This window comes from Schizophyllum commune, assembly GCF_000143185.2.
Source record: "Schizophyllum commune H4-8 unplaced genomic scaffold SCHCOscaffold_5, whole genome shotgun sequence".
NCBI classification, from domain to species: domain Eukaryota; kingdom Fungi; phylum Basidiomycota; class Agaricomycetes; order Agaricales; family Schizophyllaceae; genus Schizophyllum; species Schizophyllum commune.
In genome coordinates, this window is record NW_026089542.1 from 2,208,517 (window position 1) to 2,228,960 (window position 20,444).

Below are 20,444 nucleotides of genomic sequence, written 5' to 3' on the forward strand. Positions count from 1 at the left end.
GACGGATCCCCATGCGGGGTTGATTGCGGGGCATGTGACACGTGCGTGGGCATCATCGACGTCACGGTCAGGTCCTGGACGCGTCGATAATGGGGACCAGGACGGCCGACTGCTCTCTCTCGCTCCAACGTTCATCACATCGAGCCCCGCATCGATAGCAGAATGCCCACCGCGCCCCTCGACCCCAAGGCTGTTCTCGAGGTCGACGGCTACCTCGAGCCCAACGTACCCGCGATCGTGCACAGGCACGACCTGTACCGGCAGTGGAAGGACAGGATCGACGAGCACGAAGGCGGCTACGAGGGCTTCTCGAAGGGCTTCAACAAGTTCGGGCTCAATGTGAGGGAGAATGGGGACGTGGTGTACCGCGAGTGGGCGCCCAACGCGACGGAGGCGTACCTCATCGGGGAGTTCAGTGAGTGCCCGTGCGTACCCGCGTTCGCGCGAGCTCACCTTCGTGCAGACGACTGGAACCGCATCAGTCACCCCATGAAGAAGGACAACTATGGCGTCTGGGAGGTTACGGTCCCCGCGAAGGACGGTGTCTGCGCTATCCCGCACGACTCAAAGCTCAAGGTGCGCGGCGCGTCCCGAAGACCTTTGCCCACATACTGATGTCATGCGAAGATCTCGCTGATTCTGCCCCATGGGGAGCGCATTGAGCGTATCCCAGCCTGGATCAAGCGCGTCACGCAGGACCTCAATGTCTCCCCCGTCTACGAGGCGCGCTTCTGGAACCCGCCCGAGTCGCAGAAGTACAAGTTCAAGAACTCGCGACCTCCCAAGGCAGACAATGTGCGCGTATACGAGGCGCATGTTGGCATCTCCACTCCCGATGGACGAGTGGGGACGTACAAGGAGTTCACACAGAACATCCTTCCCCGCATCGCCGATCTGGGCTATAATGTCATCCAGCTGATGGCCGTCATGGAGCACGCGTACTATGCCTGTATGTATGCGCCCTTTCGGAGCATATATGCGCACTGACAATGCTATAGCGTTCGGATACCAGGTCACCAACTTCTTTGCTGCTAGTTCCCGGTATGGCACGCCCGAGGAGCTCAAGGAACTCGTCGATACCGCTCATGGCATGGGCCTGACCGTCCTCCTTGACGTGGTCCACTCCCACGCATGCAAGAACGTCCTGGACGGTCTCAACGAGCTCGACGGCACCGATCACCTCTATTTCCACGGTGGTCCGAAGGGCAAGCACGAGCTTTGGGACAGCCGTCTGTTCAACTATGGCTCTTACGAAGTCCTGCGCTTCCTTCTCAGCAACCTGCGGTTCTGGCTGGAGGAATACCAGTTCGACGGCTTCCGCTTTGATGGTGTGACGAGCATGATGTACAAGCATCATGGTATTGGCACTGGTTTCTCTGGCGGGTACCACGAGTACTTTGGTGATTCTCAGGACGTCGAGGCCGTTGTTTACCTCATGCTGGTGAGAGCTTCAAGACGAACGTCCGCAATACCTTCTGAGACCCTCTGCGCAGGCTAACGACGCAGTCCACTCCATGTTCCCGACTGCACTCACCATCGCCGAGGATGTCTCTGGCATGCCCTTGCTCTGCATCCCCGTCGACAAGGGCGGCGTCGGCTTCGACTACCGTCTCTCCATGGCCGTCCCGGGACATGTGGATCAAGCTGCTCAAGCACAAGGCGGACGACGAATGGGACATTGGCAACATCGTGCACACCTTGACGAACCGCCGCCATGGGGAGAAGAGCATCGCATATGCGGAGAGCCACGACCAGGCGCTGGTCGGCGATAAGACGTTGGCGTTTTGGTTGATGGACAAAGAGATGTGTAAGTTTTAGAATTCTAGGGATCGAGAAGAAGACTGACGGGAAGGCAGACACGCATATGTCGGACTTGACGCCTATGACGCCGGTCATTGCTCGTGGGCTTGCGTTGCACAAGATGATCAGGTGAGGCTTTCTGTCCTTTTCGGTAATTGGTCTACTGACGATCTACAGGCTCATCACCCACTCACTGGGTGGAGAAGGCTACCTGAACTTCGAGGGGAACGAGTTCGGACATCCCGAGGTAACAATTATATTGATGCTTCACTTCGTGAGAGCTAATGCTCTCCATAGTGGCTCGACTTCCCTCGCGAAGGCAATGGCAACTCCTTCCACTATGCTCGCCGGCAGTGGAACGTTGTTGACGACCCGCTCTTGCGCTACCGGTACCTCAACAACTTCGACCGTGCCATGAACCGCGCCGCCGGAAAGTACCGCTGGCTCGAGGCGCCACAGGCCTACGTTTCCCTCAAGCACGAGGGCGACAAGGTCATCGTTTATGAGCGCGCCGGCCTTGTCTTCATCTTCAACTTCCACCCCACCCAGAGCTTCTCTGACTACCGCATCGGCGTCGAGGACGCGGGCGAGTACCACGCCGTGCTAAGCAGCGACGAGAAGGACTTTGGCGGGTTTGAGAACATCTCGATGGGCACGACGTACCACACCACGCCGATCGAGTGGAATGGAAGGAAGAACTGGATGCATGTGAGAGTGATGGGGTGAGGGGAGTGTCCTCATATAATTGAACACAGTTACAGGTCTATATTCCGTCGAGGACGTGCTTGGTGTTGGCGAAGTGAAGAATCCGAAGCCGCAAGATTCCGAGAAGTGCAAGACACAGTAGACGAACACAGGGCGAACAGTGGTAGTATAAAGTGGAATGTACAAGTACATGTCGTGTTGATATGCATATGGCCTCTCGAAGGCTTGCACGTTGCATCCTGCAGGCCTGCGCGCTGCAACAGTGTTCTTCGCTGAGGTCTGGGCTCGCTCAGGACGTCCCGACGGCACAGGTTGCGTGCGATGAGCTGCGCCTGTGGCGGTTTCGCGTGACGTAGATAAATATCCGAGAAGTCGCCATCTCGACATTACTTACTCGCCACTTGTCCTTCCCCACCACCACTAGCAAACTCATCTGCATTGTCTATAGGTCCCAAGCGGGACATTCAACTCTGATGGGCCGCATAGAGCCCCCGATGATGCCTATCTACCGCAACCGCAAGGCAAGGACCGAGGCCGCCGGGCAGGAGACTCAGGCGGCGATCAGCACGCCGCGCAACCGCCACCGTCTTGTCTATCGCCTGCTGCTGGCCTTTGCACTCCTTAGCTTCTGCTTCGTGTACTTTGATGAGCTCGGCGCGTCTCTAGTTGCGCTATCTCTTCCTGAGCGCTTTGAGGAGCACGGACATGACCACGGACATCACGGCCATGATCATGAGAAGAAGCGCAAGCCTCTGACCGCTAAGAAGGCAGAGAAAGTCTTTCTGTGCGTTATCCCTCTCCTCCCGGTCATCTCAGACGTTGACGAGTACTCTACAGCTCTGTCCCTGACGAAGAGAGCGCTCTCAACGCCTCACGCCGCTACGCTACCAAGCCTCATCTCGCCGGCTCACTTCAAGACCTAGCCCTCGCCAAGGAGTTCCTCTCCCTCGTCCAGACCGAGTTCAACATCGAGCCGCCCTCCACGATTCCTATCTTCCCTGCTGGCTCCCCCGCCTCGCAGGGCGCCACGCGCGGTATTCCCTTCCTCGAGAAACCGCAAGCGTGGATAGACGAGTACTATCCCGTGATGAACACCCCGCTGGAGCGGAGGCTGCAGGTGGTCGGGGACGATGGGGAGGTGCTGGCGGAACTGGATGTGGAGGAAGAAGCGGATGAGACAGACCCGGAAGCGGGGCGGTATAGGACGGCAGTACCGGTGTTCCACGGGCTGAGCAAGGAGGGTGATGTGACGGGCAAGTTGACATATGCAAATTATGGGACGAACGATGTGAGTAATTGCGAGCCATTCGTGGTATGGCGTGGGTCTGACTAGACTAGGACTTCGACGAACTGGTTGAGAAGGGTGTTGACTTGACCGGCAGCGTCGTCATCGCTCGCTATGGCGGCCTCTTTCGAGGGTTGAAGGTGAGCTATGACCATAGCTCAGCGAAGATGCCGTAACTCATGTAACGTTCAGGTCAAGGGTGCCCAAGAGCACGGCGCTGCAGGCATCCTGATCTTCTCCGACCCCAAGGACGATGGCGCCGTGACCATCGAGAACGGATATGAGCCGTATGCCGCATCCCCCCATTGCGATCGAGTATGCTCACCAATTATCCAGGTATCCTGGTGGCCCCGCCCGCAATCCCTCGTCCGTCCAGCGCGGCTCCGTCCAGTTTCTCAGCATATACCCTGGCGACCCGACTACGCCCGGTTACCCTGCTTACGAAAACGCTACGCGCACGGAGGGAACGAACATTCCGTCTATCCCTAGTTTGCCGATTTCTTGGGCGAACGCCGAGAAGCTACTCTCTAAGTTCGACAAGGGTGGCGAGTGGGAAGGCAAGAGCATCCGGTTGGTCAACAAGGGTAAGTGCGGTTGTGCGATGGTGAAATCGAGAGGCTAATTGGGAATGTAGTGGACACGAAGGTGACGCCGATCTGGAACAATGTTGCCGTCATTCCTGGCCATATCAAGGACGAGCTGGTAGTCATCGGAAATCATCGCGATGCGTGGGTTATGGTACGTCGAGATTCCTTTGCTTGTGTAATCGTCTTTTGACTCTAGATTACAGGGCGGTACGGACGCCACCAGCGGAACCGTGTCCATGCACGAAGTCGTCAAAGGTTTCGGAGCTTTGCTTAAGCAGGGTTGGAAGCCCCTTCGCACTATCGTCATCGCCCTTTGGGACGCTGAAGAGTACGGCCTCATCGGCTCGACGGAATACGTTGAAGACTTTGAGAAATTCTTCGATGCGACGGTCGTCGCGTATCTGAACTTGGGTACGTGACCAATTTCAGTATCCTGATCATGAGTCTTAACTTACATACTCCCTCAGACTCCTCCGTGTCCGGACCGCAGCTCAACATGCTCGCTTCTCCTTTGCTCGCACACTTCCTGCGTCAGGCAGCCCTCGATCTCCCTCACCCTACGGACGAAGGCCGTACGTTATGGGATGCGCACTTCGACAAGGGTGACTATGAGGGAGAGGTCGATGCAGGCGTTGAAGCCATGTTCGATGCCAATGCGGCTGGCGTCGACGGTGTCCACACGACCCGCGCGGACGACACCGGCGTCGGCTTCCTGGGCTCTGGCAGCGACTTCACGGCGTTCGTGCAGCGCATCGGCGTAACGAGCGGCCATATGGGAATGGGCGCGACGTCGAGGAGTCCAGCGTGAGTTAAATCCGTATCGAAGAAGTGCGAATCAGCAAGCTGATCAACGATTTGCTAGGTATCACTATCACTCGATTTACGACTCGCAGTGCTGGCAAGAGCTATATGCGGATCCGGGCTTCCACCGTCATGTCGCGGTGGCGAAGTTGTTGGGATTGCAGACGCTCCGACTGGCCAACGATGTGATTCTGCCGTTCAACACGACGCATTACTCGCTCCTCATCGAGCGTTTTGTGGACGAGTGAGTCGCTTAGTCTCTTTGCATTTGCTACTTTCTGATCTTCGAGCAGAGTTGAAGACATCGTCAAGGCCACATCTTCGTCTCTCGATGTCGCTGAACTCCGATCCTCTGCACGCGCTCTTCAAGCCGCCAGTCTCAGCCTCGACTTCGCCAAGTTCAAGGCAGAGCAAGACTTGAAGCACCTGGTGAAGAGGTGGAAGAAGCAGCGTTCGGCCTTGCGCAAGCTTAGACGCAAGGCGTGGAAGAAGTACTGCAAGATCGCGAAGAAGTTCGACAAGCGATGCGAGCACAAGAAGCCGCCGCACCATGAGGAGCTCGAGAACTCCGACGACTTGCCGCCTCTTCCTCCCTCGCCTATGCTGCATATTGGAGGCAAGACGATCAAGCCGAGGATTGGGCGCGCACCTGCAGCGATCCGGGAGAAGAAGCAGAAGGAGGTCAAGGTCTTGGCCCACGTTGCGGAGCAGGCGTATGGCGTCCAGCTCGACGTTCGCACGGAGGGTTTCCCACTGGAAGACTTCCTCAAGGTCCTTAAGGAGATCAGGGCGGTGAACTCGAAGCTCTTGGCGTTCGAGCGCGGGTTCATCTCGCCAGACGGGCTGAAGGATCGCGAGTGGTATCAGCACTTGCTGGTGGCGCCGGGGAAGTGGACAGGTGAAGTCTTTTCGAGCGCGGGGTGTATATGAAACTGACTTGCATCTCAGGATATGGCGCGACGACGCTTCCTGGGCTGAAGGAGGCCTTGACTATCGACAAGGACGCTTCCCTGGCGGAGTACGAGCTCGCAAGGCTGAAGCAGGCTGTTGACGCTGTCGCGGATAAGATCAGGGTCTCGGAGTAGTGTGTATCTAGTTTTTTCGACTTTCTTTTTACTCACTGTAGGATCATTGGACGGAGGGCTGTATGTACGCTATATGTACGCTATGTGAACTTTGACTATGAAATGACTGTATTCTATTGGGTAGAACTTCGAAGGTCAATGCGGCGGTAAATGCCGAGACCCCTCGCCTTGTCGGACCGTTCCCCCAACGTCCTCAAGGCCTCCCCTCATCCCCCTTCTCCTCTTCCCCTCCCGGTGCGCCCACTATGGGCGTCAGTCCTTTCAAGCTGATCCTAGCCGCGAGCGGAATCGTCACGTTGTCGCTCGTTGTCTTCCTCTATGAGCGCGCCCTCACCCCGATCTTCGCATATGGTCCAACAACGGCGGCGCTTAACCAGGCCGTCATTGGCGGCCTCTTGGCTGCAAGCTTGCAGCCATGGAAAATGACAAGTCGTGCATGGCTGAACTACATTGTGTTTGTGTACGGGATTGCACCGAAGGCGACGTACTACGTGCCGGTCTGGCTCGCGCGGTGGAAGAAGGACCCCGTGGCTGCACCTCACATGTCGCATATGGCGGTCCTCAATCCTTTGATACTGGTACTTGCCTCCGCGATCATGCAAGCAGTGGTGCGTTGCAGTACCTTTCTCCTTAGCAAAACACTGACGTGTCCCTAGTCCTCCGACAAGGCGCCGCAATATTCATTGAACAATCTTGTCCGGCGTATCGTGGTGTCTGCGGTATCATATGCGGCTGTCGTTGGCCTTCACGACTTCTGGGAACAATGGGGATATCTTCGTCACACGTCCGAGAGCAAAATCGTACATATTCCAGTTCCCCGTGTCGTCTATCGGTGGTTGATACAGGCTTTGCCAGTTCATCTCCATTGCCGTCGCTGCAGCGGCCATCCGCAACATCACCTCCACGTTTGACTACGAGGCCATTCAGAGGGCTGCGGAAGGTCAGGTAAAGGCGAAGGGGAGCAAGAAGAAACAGGCGCCACCGCCTCCGTTCTTCCTCAAGCTTGTCTCCCTGGTCGTGCTCTTTGCTGGGGCTCGCGTGCTGTTCCCCATCTTGCGGTCTCCTGTCCTTCCACATCCTCTTGAGAAGCCGTACACCCACCCTGAGTATCCCCTCCGCATTCATTCGTCGGTGCAGTCAGACACGGGGCTGATTGTCGTTGGTGAAGCCCTTGCGCTGCCAGAGGATCAAGCCTCAGCCGGCGCCATCCAGGATGTGAGATACCTACGCGCATCGCATTCCCTCCTCGGTGGTGTATATGTTGGATCCCACGTATACACTCTTAACGGCACAGCACCACTGAGGGACTCCTTCGGCGCCCCCCTCGGCGATTCAATCTACGCCACCTTCAATGTACAAGAGGCCGTCCGGTTGCTCGACCTGGGGACGGATACGCCCAGCGCGCTCGTCATGTAGGTAGCCCACCCCAGCTTACGGACATCTTTCGTTGACGTCCGTCATAGTGGCCTCGGTATCGGCATGTCTACGACTGCTTTCATGCGTCATGGAGTCTCAACAACCATAATCGAGATTGACCCTGAAGTATACCGCGCTGCGCGCACCTACTTCGGTCTCCCCGATCCCGGCAAGGACCATGTCTTCCTCGAAGATGCGCGCGCCTGGGTTGAGCGACGGGCGGCGCAGCAAAAGCCCAAGGACGCATTTGGCGACAACACCTCAACCGAGCTCTTCGATTTCGTTGTACATGACTGCTTCAGCGGAGGCGGTGTGCCACAGCATCTGTACACCGTAGAATTCCTGCAGCAGGCTAAGCGTATCATGACACCGGAGGGCAAATTGGTGCTGGTGAGGTTTCCTTTTGGCGTACGTGTTATTTGGCTGATTGCCGATATCGGAACCGTAGAACTTCGTAGGCATTGTGGACTCGGAAGCGACGAGGTTAGTGTACTTCACCTTGCTGTCGCAATTCAAGCAGTGCCGTGCTTTTCACGACATGGACCGCCCAATGACCGAGGAGAAGTATAAGACCGAGTTCCTCAACATGGTAGACATTCCTTCACCTGCGCTTGTTTTATCTTGGTTGACGAGTTCCGTTAGGTGTTCTTTTGCACCTCTGCCGATGAGCCCCTCGCGTTCCGCAACGCGACAAGCCAGGACTTCCTCGGCTCATACATGCGGCACAAAATCCTTACCACAATAGAGCAGAGGGAAGTCAACCTTGGATATCTCAAGGCCGACGCGGAGGAGCAACAAAAGTACATCCTAACGGACGCCCACAACCCACTGGGAAAGCTGCAGGAAGAACAGGGAGGGCATCATTGGGAGGGTGAGTGGTTCATATATCGAGGACTTCGACAATGAATTCTGACTTGACGTGCTAGTTATGCGTATGGTGTTGCCGGACGTCTTTTGGGAAACGTACTAGATGTTGTACTGGTTGGGCGTGATGCTCTGGTGATTTACATGGATAAGAAACAGCGTATATTTGAAATCTGTGCTTCGGGATTGTGACTGCTGAGTCTGAATCCTGACGCGGACGGTTCGCTGGTGAGTGTACGAACAAAGTTCAATAACTTAGTTGAGGATCTTGCCCCAGTGATGTTTCGGGTGGCTTGACAAGCGCTCTCGCTGTTGCGTGGGCCATAACCGGGACCTTATCTATGGAGGGGAGGGGAGCTTCCGACTGAAGGCCACTCATGATTCCCCCCTTCGCATTCATTCAAATTCATCCCACAGCAAGGTCCAGATTCCAGATGCATGCAATTCCCAGTAGCAAAATACAGCAAAAACACGAGCAAGTTTTCCCTTTTCAACGCCCACTCCCGACCAGCGAGGGCAGGCTACACGCCCACCCTCTCCATTTACGCGCTGAAGTCGAGCGTCTGGCCCGCGGAGGACTGCACGGACGAGGCGACCTCGGCCGTATCGAGCAGCGTGTACTCGTAGTCGACGGACGTGAGCGTGCCCTCGGGCGCGGTGTTCTCCGAGTCGCCAAAGTCGTTGCCCTTGGCGACGGCGAAGCCCTCGTCGGTCGAGTAGAGCGCCTTCTTGGAAGAGACGAAGACGTTGTTTTCGACGAGGAGCTGGGCGCCGTCGCGGGTGTTGATGCCGTCGCTGACGCCGGAGTAGTAGTTGTTGAAGATGTGGCCGGTGCCGAAGCGGAAGGACGGGCCGCGGGAGTTGAGGTTCTCGAAGAAGTTGTTGGCGTATGTGACCTGGAGGGCTGGAGGAAAGTGGTCAGTCTCGAAGTTTGCCTAGACCGGAGGAAGTTCGCTTACCCTTGTCCTCATCACCGTTGTTGTCAGAGTGGCCAACAAGCGACGCCTTCCAGTGGTCGTGGAGGTAGTTGTTCGACAGCGTCACGCCCGTCGAGCCGTGCGTCACATCCAACAACCCATCGTAGAAGTCCTTGTCGTGGTCCCGGTCCGAGCTCAGGTCGCAATGGTCGACCCACACCTTGCTCGCCTCCTGCACGCCGATCGCGTCGCCCGCCTCCGCGAGCACCTTCTGGATCTTGATGTTCCGGAAGATGACGTTGTCGACCTTGTACGCGCGCAGGCCGACGCCGTCGAGGAGGGAGCCCGCCTTGCCGAGCACGGAGGTGTTCGAGCCGACCTTGACGACCTCGGAGCCGGTGATGGTGCCGTCGATGATGACGACCTTGGGGTCGTCGCCCTGAACAGCGGCGGTGAGCTCCTCGAGTGAGGTGACGGTGGTGGTGGTTCCACCAGAGCCGCCGGTCGTGCTATAGCTGATGAGCGACGGACTTGACATGAGTTAAATGTCGACTTACCCCGCCTGAGCAGCGAAGCCGACGTCGGGGACGTCGCCAACGTCCGCGCGCCTCATGATGACATTACGGCGAGCGGGGGTCTGGACGGGAAGCGCCTGATGATAATGTCAGCATATGCTAACCCGTTACACAATGCGGATACTCACCGAGACAATGGGGGATGCGATGAGCGCCGCAAGTGTGAAGACGGCAGAGAACTTCATCTTGTTGCGAGTGCAAGGGAGATGCAAAGGTTTCAAAAGTCGCTAGGACGGTAAAGAAAGGCAGGTAAGAACGAAAGTGCGACCTCAGACGCGAGTGTGAAGGGACTATAAAGTCAAGAGTCGGACGTGTTCAGTGAAGAGACGCCGATGAGATGAAGAGACGCGGTCGGGTAAGGAGACGCGGCTGGTAAGAAGGAGGGAGGAAAGGGATCTGGTGATGAAGTCGGTGAGTCTCCCCGAGCCCAGCTTTATACCTCGCTCGACAGGAGCCGTCGATGCCGTTCATGATCCCAATGCCCGTTCGCATCGCGACGGGCTTGGGCCGAGGCCGCCGATCTCCCTTGGACAGCGGTGGTGAAGATGCAGCTGATCCTGGGATGGCGCGGTCATGGGAAAAGTCCGGCGCGGCGGGGTGGTTGGGCATGTGCAGACGAGGTCGAATTTTCCGAGGGGGAGGGGAGCGCGCATGGTAGAAGTGGTTCTCATAGTAGCTGGCTCATACTGCGTATCTGGTGGACTCGTTGACGAGGCAGAGCGGTCTCTCCGAAAAAGAATAGGCAAAGAATGAGCAGCAAAACGCGGTCATTGAGCTCGGAAGGGCGCGTCCATTATGGTTGCCAGGGGGGAGACGCGGTTCCGTTGGGCGTTTGCCGACGACGACGACGGAAAAATGAAGGTGCCTGGCGGCTCTGGACCTCCTCCGTCAGCGATGCCAAGCCTTTTCCGCGGTCACGGACTGGGAAGTTCAACTTCGGCTTGACTTCGACCGCACGGGTCAGCATGCTGATGCTCACGTTGGTGGGAGTCGGTGCGGGTGTCGAGCAGATGACGCAGCCGGCGTGCTGAAGATGAACATCCGAGTCAGACTGTGGGTTGAGAAAAAAGATACAGTATATCGCACCTCCAGCCTTCCGTGAGTGACTGACAAGCCATCTATCTCATTTTAGCCTCGCATTGCTGGTAGGCGATAGTGCCTCGGATGAAGAGATGAAGTTCCGAAAGTTCGAAAGCGGCTGTAAGAGCTCGGGCGTCCATGCCTCCGTACGCGCTTAGTTGTAAGCAATACGATCGCTGGAAAAGTCGCATGGAACGAGAGGCGCACAGAGGCAAGAGCTACAAGTTGGCGGTGTGTGAGCGCATTGATACTGGAAATGTGTAGATGGCATATTCTTCGAGGCTTTACAGCAGCGTTGCAAGAAATCTCTTGTGGATAAAATAGCGTACTTTGAGGAAATGGGCTTCTCGTGGAGAGATGAGGCCAAGAACACTGCTGCTTCGAGGAAATAGCTGCTCAAGCATTCAAGTTTAAGAACAGAAGACTGCAGGGGCGATAAGGCAGTCGGATCCTACGCAGATGGCGTGTGGCACATAGAGAGGAGCCCCAGGGTGCTCCACGGGGAACGGGGAATGAAGGAGATCGACGCGAATGTCGACCGGTCCGGAGAGAACTGGGCTGAATGGGGCCACGATCCATTGTAATTCCAGATGCTCGTCGCCTGTTTCGGGTAGCTATTATTCGCAGTCACTCGACATCTTGAAATGCAGCCCAGAGATGCCTCGAAGAACGATGTTGGTCTCGAGCAGATCGAGGTCGGGTTCAAGGCGCTGGGCGCCAAATTTTAAGAACAATGGGACCTTCCGCATTCGTCTTTACCTCCGGCCGCCATCTTCCCCGCTCGCTCAGTCGATCATTATACGGGATACCTGATCTTCCCAAACCCTCGGCACTTCTACAACTCCTTCCAGCACACAATGGCCGCACCAGAGCGCCCATCGCCCGCTGAGCTGAAGAGTCTTGAGGAGACGCTCCTCAATACCTCTGGCGAGGTGCTCCTTCACAATCGGTTCCGTGCCCTCTTCACTCTGAAGGCGCTCAAGAGCCAGAAGGCAATTGACATAATTTCGAAGGGTACGCAGCGCATTCTCACTGCGCCTCACTCTACTGACAACTTCTTCTCTTCCCCTCGATCACGTTCACCCCGATCACTGCACACTAGGCTTCGCGGACGACTCTGCCCTCCTCAAGCATGAGCTCGCATATTGCCTCGGGCAGATCAAGAGTCCCAAAGCACTCCCCGTTCTCGAAGCCGTTCTCCGGGACAAGAATCAGGATCCAATGGTCCGCCATGAAGTGCGTGTGCCACCCTGCGCTGAAGAGCATCGAATACTGATCATGTTCACCCCTTCACTTTAGGCCGCAGAGGCGATGGGCGCGATCTCTGCTTCCGCAAGTCTTCCCGTATTGAGGGAGTTCCTCAAGGACGAGAACCGAGCAGTACGCGAGACATGCGAGATCGCGATCGCTCGCATAGAGTGGGACGCGTCTGAGGAGGGTCGCAAGGCCCAGCAGGCGCAGAAGGACCCGGAGGAAATTCCGTGCGTGACAAAACCCCCATACCTCTGTCCTTCATGTGCTCACACCAGCCCTTTCTGCACTGTACAGAATGTACATGTCCATCGACCCCGCGCCACCCACGTCCGGCTTACTGCGCGGCCCGCCAAAACCAGAGGACGTATCCGAGTCTAATATCGCCAAACTCCGCGCCCAGCTACTCGACAAGAACCTCTCCCTTTTCGAGCGCTACCGCGCCATGTTTGCGCTACGAAATATCGGCACGGCGCCTGCTGTCGACGCGCTCGCCGATGGGTTGAACGATGATAGTGCGCTGTTCAAGTGCGTTTGCTTCTCCCTCTCCTTTCCCCCATGTCATACCTCATTCCCCTCTCCATCAGCCATCTGCCCCCCCCCTCACCCTCCCTGACTTCCCACTAACCCACCCCTCAGACACGAAATCGCCTTCGTCTTCGGCCAACTCCTCTCCCCCCACTCCGTCCCCGCGCTCCTCAAAGTCCTCACCGACCCCTCCGAGTCCGAGATGGTCCGGCACGAGGCCGCGGAGGCACTCGGCGGGATCGCGACACCGGAGGTGCTCCCGCATCTCAAGGAGTGGATGAAGCGGGAGGACTGTCCGCGGGTGGTGCGCGAGAGCTGCCAGGTGGCGATCGATATGTGGGAGGTGAGTACAAGGTTGATTGTTTCTGGTGGCGATTGTTACGGTGGTGATTGTCTTGGTGTTAAAGGGGACGCTAATCACTTGCACAGTACGAGAACTCGAACGAGTTCCAGTACGCAGATGGCCTTGGTGGGGGCTCTGTCGAGTCCTTCGGGACTGTTGGCGCATGACGGGAATATGTGGGTGGCACACACCGCGCCGTTCCAAATAAAATGTACACCATCATTGCGTGCACTGCAGCTCTCTGCAATGGCATGCCCTATTGTATAACTATTCTGTAGACTATCTACTCCGCTCTGTACTATCAGGCATTGAGGACCAGTCTCATGTCCAGTGTACACCATTACGCCAAAATTGGTATTTTATGGTCATCACAACAAAAGCCATCATTTCCGTCTTGCCTTTGACAGACGTTCGGGGTCACAACAATGCGTGCAGCACGTAAACATGCTTTTCTGGCTGTATCGATTGAAATGCAAAAAAAATCTACCTACTGTTGTTGTGTGTCGCGTAACATGCTTTGTGATGATGGTACGTACTGCTACGCGCCATAAGATAGAGTATCATGACAGGAGTCCATGACAGAGAATAACAGTCCGTGAACAGACATGAAAGCACGTAAGTGAATTTGTGGATGGTAAGGCGTATGAAGTTGTCGACGGCAGGCGTATGAATTGGTAAAATGTATGAGGTTGTCGAGGACACAGCGCATGGCAAATGTGGAGGACAAGGCGTATGGAAGATCGTCAGTGGTGCAGGGAATACAGAATATGCTCTATAAGCAGAGGTTCTTGGACGATATCGCGGGTAGATCCGGGGGATGAGAGGCAAGTGAAGGGGCAGGAATGCGACGAAGCAGGTGAAGCATGGCAAACTCGGCTAGATGCCTTCGCTCGCCTACTTCTGCTTCTTCCTAAACAGCCCGATGGTATGCTGCCCGCCGCACGCAACGGTGACCGCCGCCCACGACCCGCCCTCACGCCGCACGATCTGCCGCGGCGTGCGCACCTCCACATCCGGCACGCCCAGCTCGCCCTGCGTGCCCTGCCCCCACGAGTAGAGCGCGCCGTCGCGCGTGACCGCCATGTTGCTGTGCGGCCCGCACGAGATGTCGACCACCGGGTCGTCGTCGTGCTCGTCGGGCATCGGCACCTGCACGGGCACGTCCACGAAGTCGCTGTCCTCCCGGTCCTGGAACGCCTCGTGGTCGTCGGGGAGCCCGAGCTGGCCGACGTTGGACCGCCCGCAGGCGAAGACGCGCCCATCGGAGATGAGGAAGAGCGTGTGGTGCTCGCCGCCGACGATCTTGATGACGCGCGCGCCGTCGAGGTCGTCGGGGTGCAGCCCAATGACGGGCTTGGGGAGGACGACCTCGCTGTCGGAGGGGCGGTAGTAGCCGGTGCCGGTTTGACCCATGGTGTTCAGGCCCCAGCCGTAGACGTCGCCCTTCTCGGTGACAGCGAAGGAATGGTACATGCCCGCGCCGATCAGGACCGGTGCGTTATTGCGCTTGCCGACCTTGATTTTCCGTGGCGTAGTACCGTCAATCTTCCGCCCCTCGAGGACTTTGCGGCCAAGCTGACATTGCTCGCCGGCGCCCCAGGTGAAGATGTTGCCGTAGGTGGTGAGAGCGAGGATGTGGTTGCCGCCACAGGCGACAGACGCTATCTTTTCGTAGTCGCCAGGCTTGTTGATGAGGTCCATCGTGACGGGAACGGGGTTGAACTGATGCTTGAGGGCTTTCGAGAAACCCAGGGAGCCTTCATTGGCCTAAGTTGCGTCAGTATCGTAAATAACGTCAGACACATCTTTACATACCCGGAAGGAACCCCAGAGGCGAAGTTCACCAGCGTCACTGAGAGCGGCATTGATACTATCGCCGGCGACAACCTTGACTGCGCGGAAGCCCTCGTCAACGAGGCTTTGGATAGGGTGGGGGTAGGACGTGAGTTCGTCGACATCGAGGAATTCGTTGGGTTTCTCCGGGTTAGGGACGTTCTGCGTGACACGGCCTAGGGCAGCATCATCGTTTACACCACACGTCCACACCTAGCCGATGAGGTCAGCACCCAGCGCATGACTAATGCGAAGAACACTCACCGTGCCACGTTCATCTACGAACACGCTGTGGAGGCCACCAGATGCGACGCTCTCGATGCCAGCGCCTTCCTCGCCGAACTTGCCGTCCTCGATCCCCTCCTCCACCCAAGCATTTTTCTTCGGCTTGTCAAACTCGCCGAGATAATCGGGGCCCATGCCGAACTGTCCGAAGTTGCCTGCGCCCCATGCGAAGGCGACGAGCCCGGGGCGCTGCTTGGGTGGGGGAGTCGGGAGGGGATTGAGGTAGGGCTTGACCTGGGGTCGCTTCTCGGCGGCCTTGACGGGTGTTTTTGCGCGTGGCTTGGGCTGGGCCTTGGGTGCCTCAGTAGCAGCCGCCTTCGTGGGGCCGGGGGTGCGCTGGCGGCCGCGTCTGGCGGGCGGCGCGGGCTCGTCCTCTGCTTTCGCCTTCTGGCCGGCTCGGGGGCGCGCGGGCGCCTTCTTCGCCTCCTCCTGCGGGACGTTGTCGGCCGGCTGGAGGGTCTTGCGCTGGCGCTTCGCGGGGGGTGATACGGAGCGCGCTTTCGATGGTGTCCGCTTGCGAGTGGTGGCGGCGGCGGCTGTGGACTTTGGTTTTGCCCGACCGTTCACTGCGGGGGCTTCCTGGTCGTCGGCTGGCTTTGCGGACGCTGCACGGGCGCGACGGGGAGGCATCGTTGGCGATGCTTAGTCACGGAATGAGGCAGGCAGCAAGACGGGAGATGGCGGACACCAACTACCAGCCCATTTTTATGCCTCCGATGGCCCATCAGACGCCGACACGTGACGTCAACGCCACAACCGCGGTGTCGTGACCAGGACGCGTCGCATATCCGATCAACAGCGATCCGGGCAGCAGCAGCCCCTGTGCAAGGTTCCTATGCCCATAATCCAAGTATACATCGCGTAGTCCTAACTACCCTGATCCCTCAAACATAGGTATCCGCCAGGCGCCCGACAATGTACTTTTCGGTGTTGACCGGCGGGTACTTCGGCTGTTCATTGCGTGTCAGCCAACGTACTATACCTGTACAGTCGCAACTCACCGTCGTCCCACAATTCGGCAGGCACTCAATCTCTGCGTCAAAGTTCGGATTGCTGAAGAACGCAATCGACTGCCTGGCCGGCGTCATCGCCTCCGTCTCACTGATCGCCTGCGCAGGCGGCGCAACGACGCGATGGAGGGTCGACCGCAGGACGTCGTTGCTCCATCGCGAGAGCAGGTCGCCGACGTTGATGACGATCGTGCCCGGAATGGGCGTCGCCGGAAGGTATTCACCCGTGTGCGGGTTCTGGACCTGCAGGCCGCCTACTTGATCCTGGGGAAGGTTTGAGCTTCATCGACAGAGAAGGGTCTTCGCTATCACCTGGAAGAGGAGTGTCAAGGTGCCGTAATCTGGGCGAATGTCATGAGTAGCTGCTTTGCGAAACGGTCAAAACCTTGTGCGCACCGCTGTGCGCGCCAGCGCGGGCCTGGTCGGTGTCCTTATCCAAAATTGCCCGCTTGATAGGCGGGTAAGACAGCAGGCGAAGGTTGTGGCACTGCTTGTCAATCTTGTCGTCGAAGAAGTCCTCCTGCAGATCCAAGCCGAGAGCAATCGAGCGCATAACAACCATGTGCAACTCGTGGCACGTCTGTAAACGGTGTCAGCATGACTTGCCAGCCAAAACAACGTTTGAACCCGCCTGGAAGAATTGCAGCATGAACGGCTTGAAGGTGGGAAGCTCCTCATCGGTTGGCCATTGGTTCGGCCATACGGAGTCCCAGTCGCGGCCGATCTCCATACTCTCTGCAAATCCATCAGCATGAGGCTATCCCGTCTTTCGAGGTGAGGCTGGAGGAGAAGGATGGCGGTGACAGGGGGCAGAGAGGATAAAGAGGGCTGAAGTCTTCGGCTTGAAAGCGCGGGCCGTTGAGGGGCCGCCAATTGACTCTCAAAGCAATGGGATGACTGGGATACTCACCCTTGTAGTCCGGCGCCTTCTCACGCATCGCCGCGATGGCTGCCGCGTCCTGGCTCTGCGTCACGCGCTCCCGACCTACAGCAACATAGCCACGGTTCGACCGCGGGTCTGCCCAAGCGAGCCGGTCCTAAGAGGCGGAAATGTATCAGCACGAGACTAGAAAGACTATAGGGGAGATAGAAGAGATGGCGCGCAAGGATCGAGTTCGGAGGAGAAGTCTATGATTCATAGGGAGGTCAATGGTTCATAAGAAGGTCAATGGTTCATAAGAAGGTCAATGGTTCATAGAATGTCGGATACGCGCCCATCCAGCTCAGAGCAACCCTCACCTTCCTCTCCCTCGGCATCCCAAAGAACCCCCTGCTCTCCGCAAACGCCCGCTCCACCGTCGCTTCGGGTATCCCGTGCTTCGCGAGGTACATGAACCCCGCGCCCTTCAGCGCGCCGACGATCTCGCCCGCGGTCGCCTTCTTCTCCGCGGGCGTCGCCGCGGCGCGGAACTTGCTGAAGTCGATCACGGGGATGTGGAAGGAGGGAGAGGTGGGAGAGGATGGGGTGGAGGAGATGGTCGCGAGGGTGCGGGCGAGGGTGAGGGGGGTGGTGAAGGAAGTAGAGGTGAATGAGCTGGAGGTAGATGCACGCGCAAAGTGCGCCAGACGCGCCGTGAGGAGGGGCATCGTCGCGGTCGTGCTCGGGTGAAATCGAGGGCAAAAGGTTAGGGAAGGGAATGCAGGGGTAGGAGGCAAGGAACGATTCACGCGAGGAACGTAGCGCTATCAGGCTTTATATGCCCCGCGCGGATCGCGAGGGCGAGCGGCGCGTTGTCCAGAATCCGATCGACCTTGCCCCGCGAGATAAGGTCACGTGTGCTGCCGGCGGGGCGTCCACAATGGCCGGCGTGGGGTCCATAAGTGGCCGCGAGGGGTTCCGGCAAGGGCTCTATCGAGGTTTCAGACGGCGACCGGGTGGTATAGAGCTGCGTGCGGCATCTCACTTTCCTATGGACAGGCTCAAGTCTAATCCTTCCCTATTTCTGACGGCTTGTAGCAAGAAGTTTTGAGGGCCTCGAGATCATTATCAGAGAATTCACTAACGAGAAGGTCAGTGAAAAGTCAAGTAAATTCGTTGATCAAATGAAGAGGCAGAACGATGAAATGCAGGAAGGACTCAGAGTCTGCACTGGACGGCAAGCCGACTCGGATGACCCTCGCGTAGCGTTAGTCTGCGCCAACGGACGCGCAAGGACCTCGCCCGCACTCCCCAACAATGTGTGCTCCAACATACCTCAAAGCTCCTCCCTGCGCTGCCTGCCATTCGCCGAACCCCCCGCCAAGGCTGCACCCTTGTCGGTACTCTACGCACTTGTATCGCAAGGAAATTCATCAGTCATCGTAAGTTCTGAATTTGCTGCTTCATCAAGTGGAGCTCCATTTCTTAAGTGCAGAACTTGATAATTCTCTCTACTAATACGTCCTAATTATCGAAACTAATACGTCCTATCGACACACACTGAAGATGTTGGGTATCCATGCAGCCAAGTTCTATTCTATGCACCGAGTCGTCTATGTAGTGTACAATGAGTATATGTGTGAGATGCTTCCAAAGTTCCGTTGGTATTCCGAATAAATGATTAGGTAGAAGTCAGTAAAGTACCAGTGTAAGTATGCCACAGCGCCCGTCAGCTCAGACAACGACTCGCTGGTTTCACAGCAATGACATCCCAGCGACAAGTCACTAAGGGTGGGTGAACCGGAAGCTCGCGAAGGTGTCACGGGGAGCCTCCTCGAGGCTGTCATATGCGAAATCGATTGGCAGCTGCGGCAGGGTGGGAAGGTAGGGCGGCTGGTCATTCCACGAGTTCTGACCGTTAAAGGGGGTCCGACCGCTGAAGGGGATCTGACCCTCAAAGGAGCGCGGAGCGGGAGCATCGAGCGCGAAGAGAGGATCATACAGCGGCGGAAGAGGAGCACCCATGGGGAACCCGGCGAAGTCGAAACCAAAGGAGTTCGCAGGAATGTTGGACGCGTCGAAGGGTAAGGTGGCATCGACGGGGAAAGCGGAGTCCACCGAGAAAGCAGAGGTGTCGAAGGGCGCGTTTGAGAAGTCTTGAGGAATAGTAGGGTCGTCCAAAGGAAGGCTGACGCTGCTTCGAGGGGGAGTAAATAAGAGCCCATCATCCGGCTGCTGAGCCGGAACGTTGGTAAAATCGTTAAAATTCTGGCCATAGACGGGGTACGATACCTCGGCAGGCAGGAACGCGTCGAAAGTATACGATGCCTCAGCAGGAGAAGGCGCGTAGCAGTGGGACGGCCCGGCGACGGGGACGCAAGCAGGGATGTTGTCGCTAGTCCAAGAGAAGAAGACAGCATCCGCAGGCGAGGGCTGCGACGACGGCTCAGCGAAGCCCGACGAAGATGAGGCATCAGGCGAGAGCTCGGGCACATATGCTGTGGCAGAGCCAGAGGCCAGGGTAGGGGCATCGACAGGCAGTGGCGAGTCTGTGGATCCGTGCACATCCTCGAACGGACTTGACACTGTGGGTGATGTAGTGCGTGCAGCCTTCTTTGCCTTGGGCTTCTTCGTGTATGGGCCTGTGCGAGGCGACTCGCGCGAGCCCCGAGCCTTTTTTGACTTGTACTGGTGATCCCGTTCGCGATGATGATGAAGACCACCGGCGTTTCTGAAGCCCTTGCGGCATTCAGGGCACCTGTGGGGCCGTGCACCGGTGCTACAGCGTCTGATTAGCATCGCTGTGGCAGATTCACCGTGACAAGGACTCACTGCACGTTCAGATGATCCCTCAGAGGGGTTTTCTGCGAAAACCGCTTGGTGCATCCTGGCCAGCGGCAAGGATATGGGCTGAGGAAATTGCGGTCAACCCTAAGCACATAAATGAACTGCGTAAAGAGACGCACTTCTTGATTTCCTCGTATTCGGGCGTGTCGGGGAGATGTAAGTTCGCATGGCGCTGCTGGTCGCGCCGGTTGACGACGCGCTTGCCACAGTCATCACAGCGTAGCCTCGTGAACCCAGGGAGGGTCTCCGGGGTGTAGTCCTTCTTGGACTGGAAGAATCCGAAGATACCGTCGTCAGTGGCGTGCCACCCGAAAACAAAAACTGCACACCCACCTGAGTACGCGAGGGGCCGGGCCTCTTCGCCATGGAGGAA

At 57.3% G+C, this 20,444-nt stretch overlaps 8 protein-coding genes across 8 annotated transcripts; 4 read left to right on the plus strand and 4 right to left on the minus strand.

The window, feature by feature from the left end:
- Window positions 1–110: 110 nt before the first annotated feature.
- Window positions 111–2,919, plus strand: SCHCODRAFT_02623174 (glycoside hydrolase family 13 protein). The gene is given in 10 exon segments (XM_050345163.1): window positions 111–415; window positions 464–576; window positions 628–949; window positions 999–1,441; window positions 1,494–1,634; window positions 1,654–1,807; window positions 1,857–1,929; window positions 1,978–2,047; window positions 2,098–2,508; window positions 2,562–2,919. 10 exon segments carry the CDS (start codon window positions 163–165, stop codon window positions 2,601–2,603), a joined length of 2,022 nt encoding a protein of 673 aa, XP_050200621.1. The 5' UTR covers window positions 111–162; the 3' UTR covers window positions 2,604–2,919.
- On the plus strand, window positions 2,905–6,397 carry SCHCODRAFT_02623176 (Zn-dependent exopeptidase). The gene is made up of 11 exons (XM_050345164.1): window positions 2,905–3,289; window positions 3,343–3,793; window positions 3,844–3,930; window positions 3,983–4,077; window positions 4,127–4,374; window positions 4,425–4,528; window positions 4,581–4,788; window positions 4,845–5,181; window positions 5,240–5,422; window positions 5,472–6,076; window positions 6,127–6,397. Exons 1-11 carry the CDS (start codon window positions 3,003–3,005, stop codon window positions 6,261–6,263), a joined length of 2,742 nt encoding a protein of 913 aa, XP_050200622.1. The 5' UTR covers window positions 2,905–3,002; the 3' UTR covers window positions 6,264–6,397.
- Window positions 6,398–6,458: 61 nt separating this feature from the next.
- On the plus strand, window positions 6,459–8,729 carry SCHCODRAFT_02623177 (uncharacterized protein). Its single transcript, XM_050345165.1, has 7 exons — window positions 6,459–6,871; window positions 6,920–7,063; window positions 7,119–7,675; window positions 7,727–8,069; window positions 8,128–8,268; window positions 8,322–8,550; window positions 8,606–8,729. The coding sequence occupies exons 1-7, from the start codon at window positions 6,509–6,511 to the stop codon at window positions 8,647–8,649; spliced, it is 1,821 nt and encodes a 606-aa protein (XP_050200623.1). The 5' UTR covers window positions 6,459–6,508; the 3' UTR covers window positions 8,650–8,729.
- Window positions 8,730–8,911: 182 nt separating this feature from the next.
- Window positions 8,912–10,220, minus strand: SCHCODRAFT_02730737 (uncharacterized protein; the record flags this gene model as incomplete). Its single annotated transcript, XM_003038059.2, has 4 exons — window positions 8,912–9,447; window positions 9,503–9,990; window positions 10,018–10,112; window positions 10,164–10,220. 4 exons carry the CDS (start codon window positions 10,218–10,220, stop codon window positions 9,086–9,088), a joined length of 1,002 nt encoding a protein of 333 aa, XP_003038105.2. The 3' UTR covers window positions 8,912–9,085.
- A 1,654-nt stretch (window positions 10,221–11,874) lies between these two features.
- Window positions 11,875–13,668, plus strand: SCHCODRAFT_02623183 (MFBC-like protein). The gene is made up of 6 exons (XM_003036710.2): window positions 11,875–12,129; window positions 12,218–12,351; window positions 12,415–12,596; window positions 12,664–12,894; window positions 13,006–13,237; window positions 13,324–13,668. Exons 1-6 carry the CDS (start codon window positions 11,973–11,975, stop codon window positions 13,402–13,404), a joined length of 1,017 nt encoding a protein of 338 aa, XP_003036756.1. The 5' UTR covers window positions 11,875–11,972; the 3' UTR covers window positions 13,405–13,668.
- A 463-nt stretch (window positions 13,669–14,131) lies between these two features.
- Window positions 14,132–15,490, minus strand: SCHCODRAFT_02500037 (RCC1/BLIP-II; the record flags this gene model as incomplete). The annotated part of the gene is made up of 3 exons (XM_003038060.2): window positions 14,132–15,004; window positions 15,053–15,283; window positions 15,335–15,490. The coding sequence occupies 3 exons, from the start codon at window positions 15,488–15,490 to the stop codon at window positions 14,132–14,134; spliced, it is 1,260 nt and encodes a 419-aa protein (XP_003038106.2).
- Window positions 15,491–16,036: 546 nt separating this feature from the next.
- SCHCODRAFT_02623189 (Clavaminate synthase-like protein) lies at window positions 16,037–18,099 on the minus strand. Its single transcript, XM_050345166.1, has 7 exons — window positions 17,605–18,099; window positions 17,276–17,402; window positions 16,997–17,100; window positions 16,762–16,945; window positions 16,678–16,706; window positions 16,357–16,629; window positions 16,037–16,305 (listed from the first exon to the last, which is right to left on the minus strand). The coding sequence occupies exons 1-7, from the start codon at window positions 17,950–17,952 to the stop codon at window positions 16,240–16,242; spliced, it is 1,131 nt and encodes a 376-aa protein (XP_050200624.1). The 5' UTR covers window positions 17,953–18,099; the 3' UTR covers window positions 16,037–16,239.
- Window positions 18,100–19,009: 910 nt separating this feature from the next.
- On the minus strand, window positions 19,010–20,437 carry SCHCODRAFT_02576302 (uncharacterized protein; the record flags this gene model as incomplete). Its single annotated transcript, XM_003038062.1, has 4 exons — window positions 19,010–19,982; window positions 20,057–20,134; window positions 20,191–20,339; window positions 20,405–20,437. The coding sequence occupies 4 exons, from the start codon at window positions 20,435–20,437 to the stop codon at window positions 19,010–19,012; spliced, it is 1,233 nt and encodes a 410-aa protein (XP_003038108.1).
- Between the last annotated feature and the right edge of the window lie 7 nt (window positions 20,438–20,444).

Coding starts and splice junctions, on each gene's coding strand:
- SCHCODRAFT_02623174 (XM_050345163.1), top strand. CDS start 163: ATGCCCACCGCGCCCCTCGACCCCAAGGCTGTTCTCGAGGTCGACGGC. Junction 1,442..1,493: donor CCGTTGTTTACCTCATGCTG/GTGAGAGCTTCA, acceptor CCCTCTGCGCAG/GCTAACGACGCAGTCCACTC. Junction 1,808..1,856: donor GTTGATGGACAAAGAGATGT/GTAAGTTTTAGA, acceptor ACGGGAAGGCAG/ACACGCATATGTCGGACTTG.
- SCHCODRAFT_02623176 (XM_050345164.1), top strand. CDS start 3,003: ATGCCTATCTACCGCAACCGCAAGGCAAGGACCGAGGCCGCCGGGCAG. Junction 3,794..3,843: donor CAAATTATGGGACGAACGAT/GTGAGTAATTGC, acceptor TGACTAGACTAG/GACTTCGACGAACTGGTTGA. Junction 4,375..4,424: donor CATCCGGTTGGTCAACAAGG/GTAAGTGCGGTT, acceptor TTGGGAATGTAG/TGGACACGAAGGTGACGCCG.
- SCHCODRAFT_02623183 (XM_003036710.2), top strand. CDS start 11,973: ATGGCCGCACCAGAGCGCCCATCGCCCGCTGAGCTGAAGAGTCTTGAG. Junction 12,895..13,005: donor GATGATAGTGCGCTGTTCAA/GTGCGTTTGCTT, acceptor CCCACCCCTCAG/ACACGAAATCGCCTTCGTCT. Junction 13,238..13,323: donor TGGCGATCGATATGTGGGAG/GTGAGTACAAGG, acceptor TCACTTGCACAG/TACGAGAACTCGAACGAGTT.
- SCHCODRAFT_02623189 (XM_050345166.1), bottom strand. CDS start 17,952: ATGCCCCTCCTCACGGCGCGTCTGGCGCACTTTGCGCGTGCATCTACC. Junction 17,403..17,604: donor GGATGCCGAGGGAGAGGAAG/GTGAGGGTTGCT, acceptor TCCGCCTCTTAG/GACCGGCTCGCTTGGGCAGA. Junction 16,707..16,761: donor CCGCGCTGGCGCGCACAGCG/GTGCGCACAAGG, acceptor ACATTCGCCCAG/ATTACGGCACCTTGACACTC.
- SCHCODRAFT_02623177 (XM_050345165.1), top strand. CDS start 6,509: ATGGGCGTCAGTCCTTTCAAGCTGATCCTAGCCGCGAGCGGAATCGTC. Junction 7,676..7,726: donor ACGCCCAGCGCGCTCGTCAT/GTAGGTAGCCCA, acceptor CGTCCGTCATAG/TGGCCTCGGTATCGGCATGT. Junction 8,551..8,605: donor GGGAGGGCATCATTGGGAGG/GTGAGTGGTTCA, acceptor TTGACGTGCTAG/TTATGCGTATGGTGTTGCCG.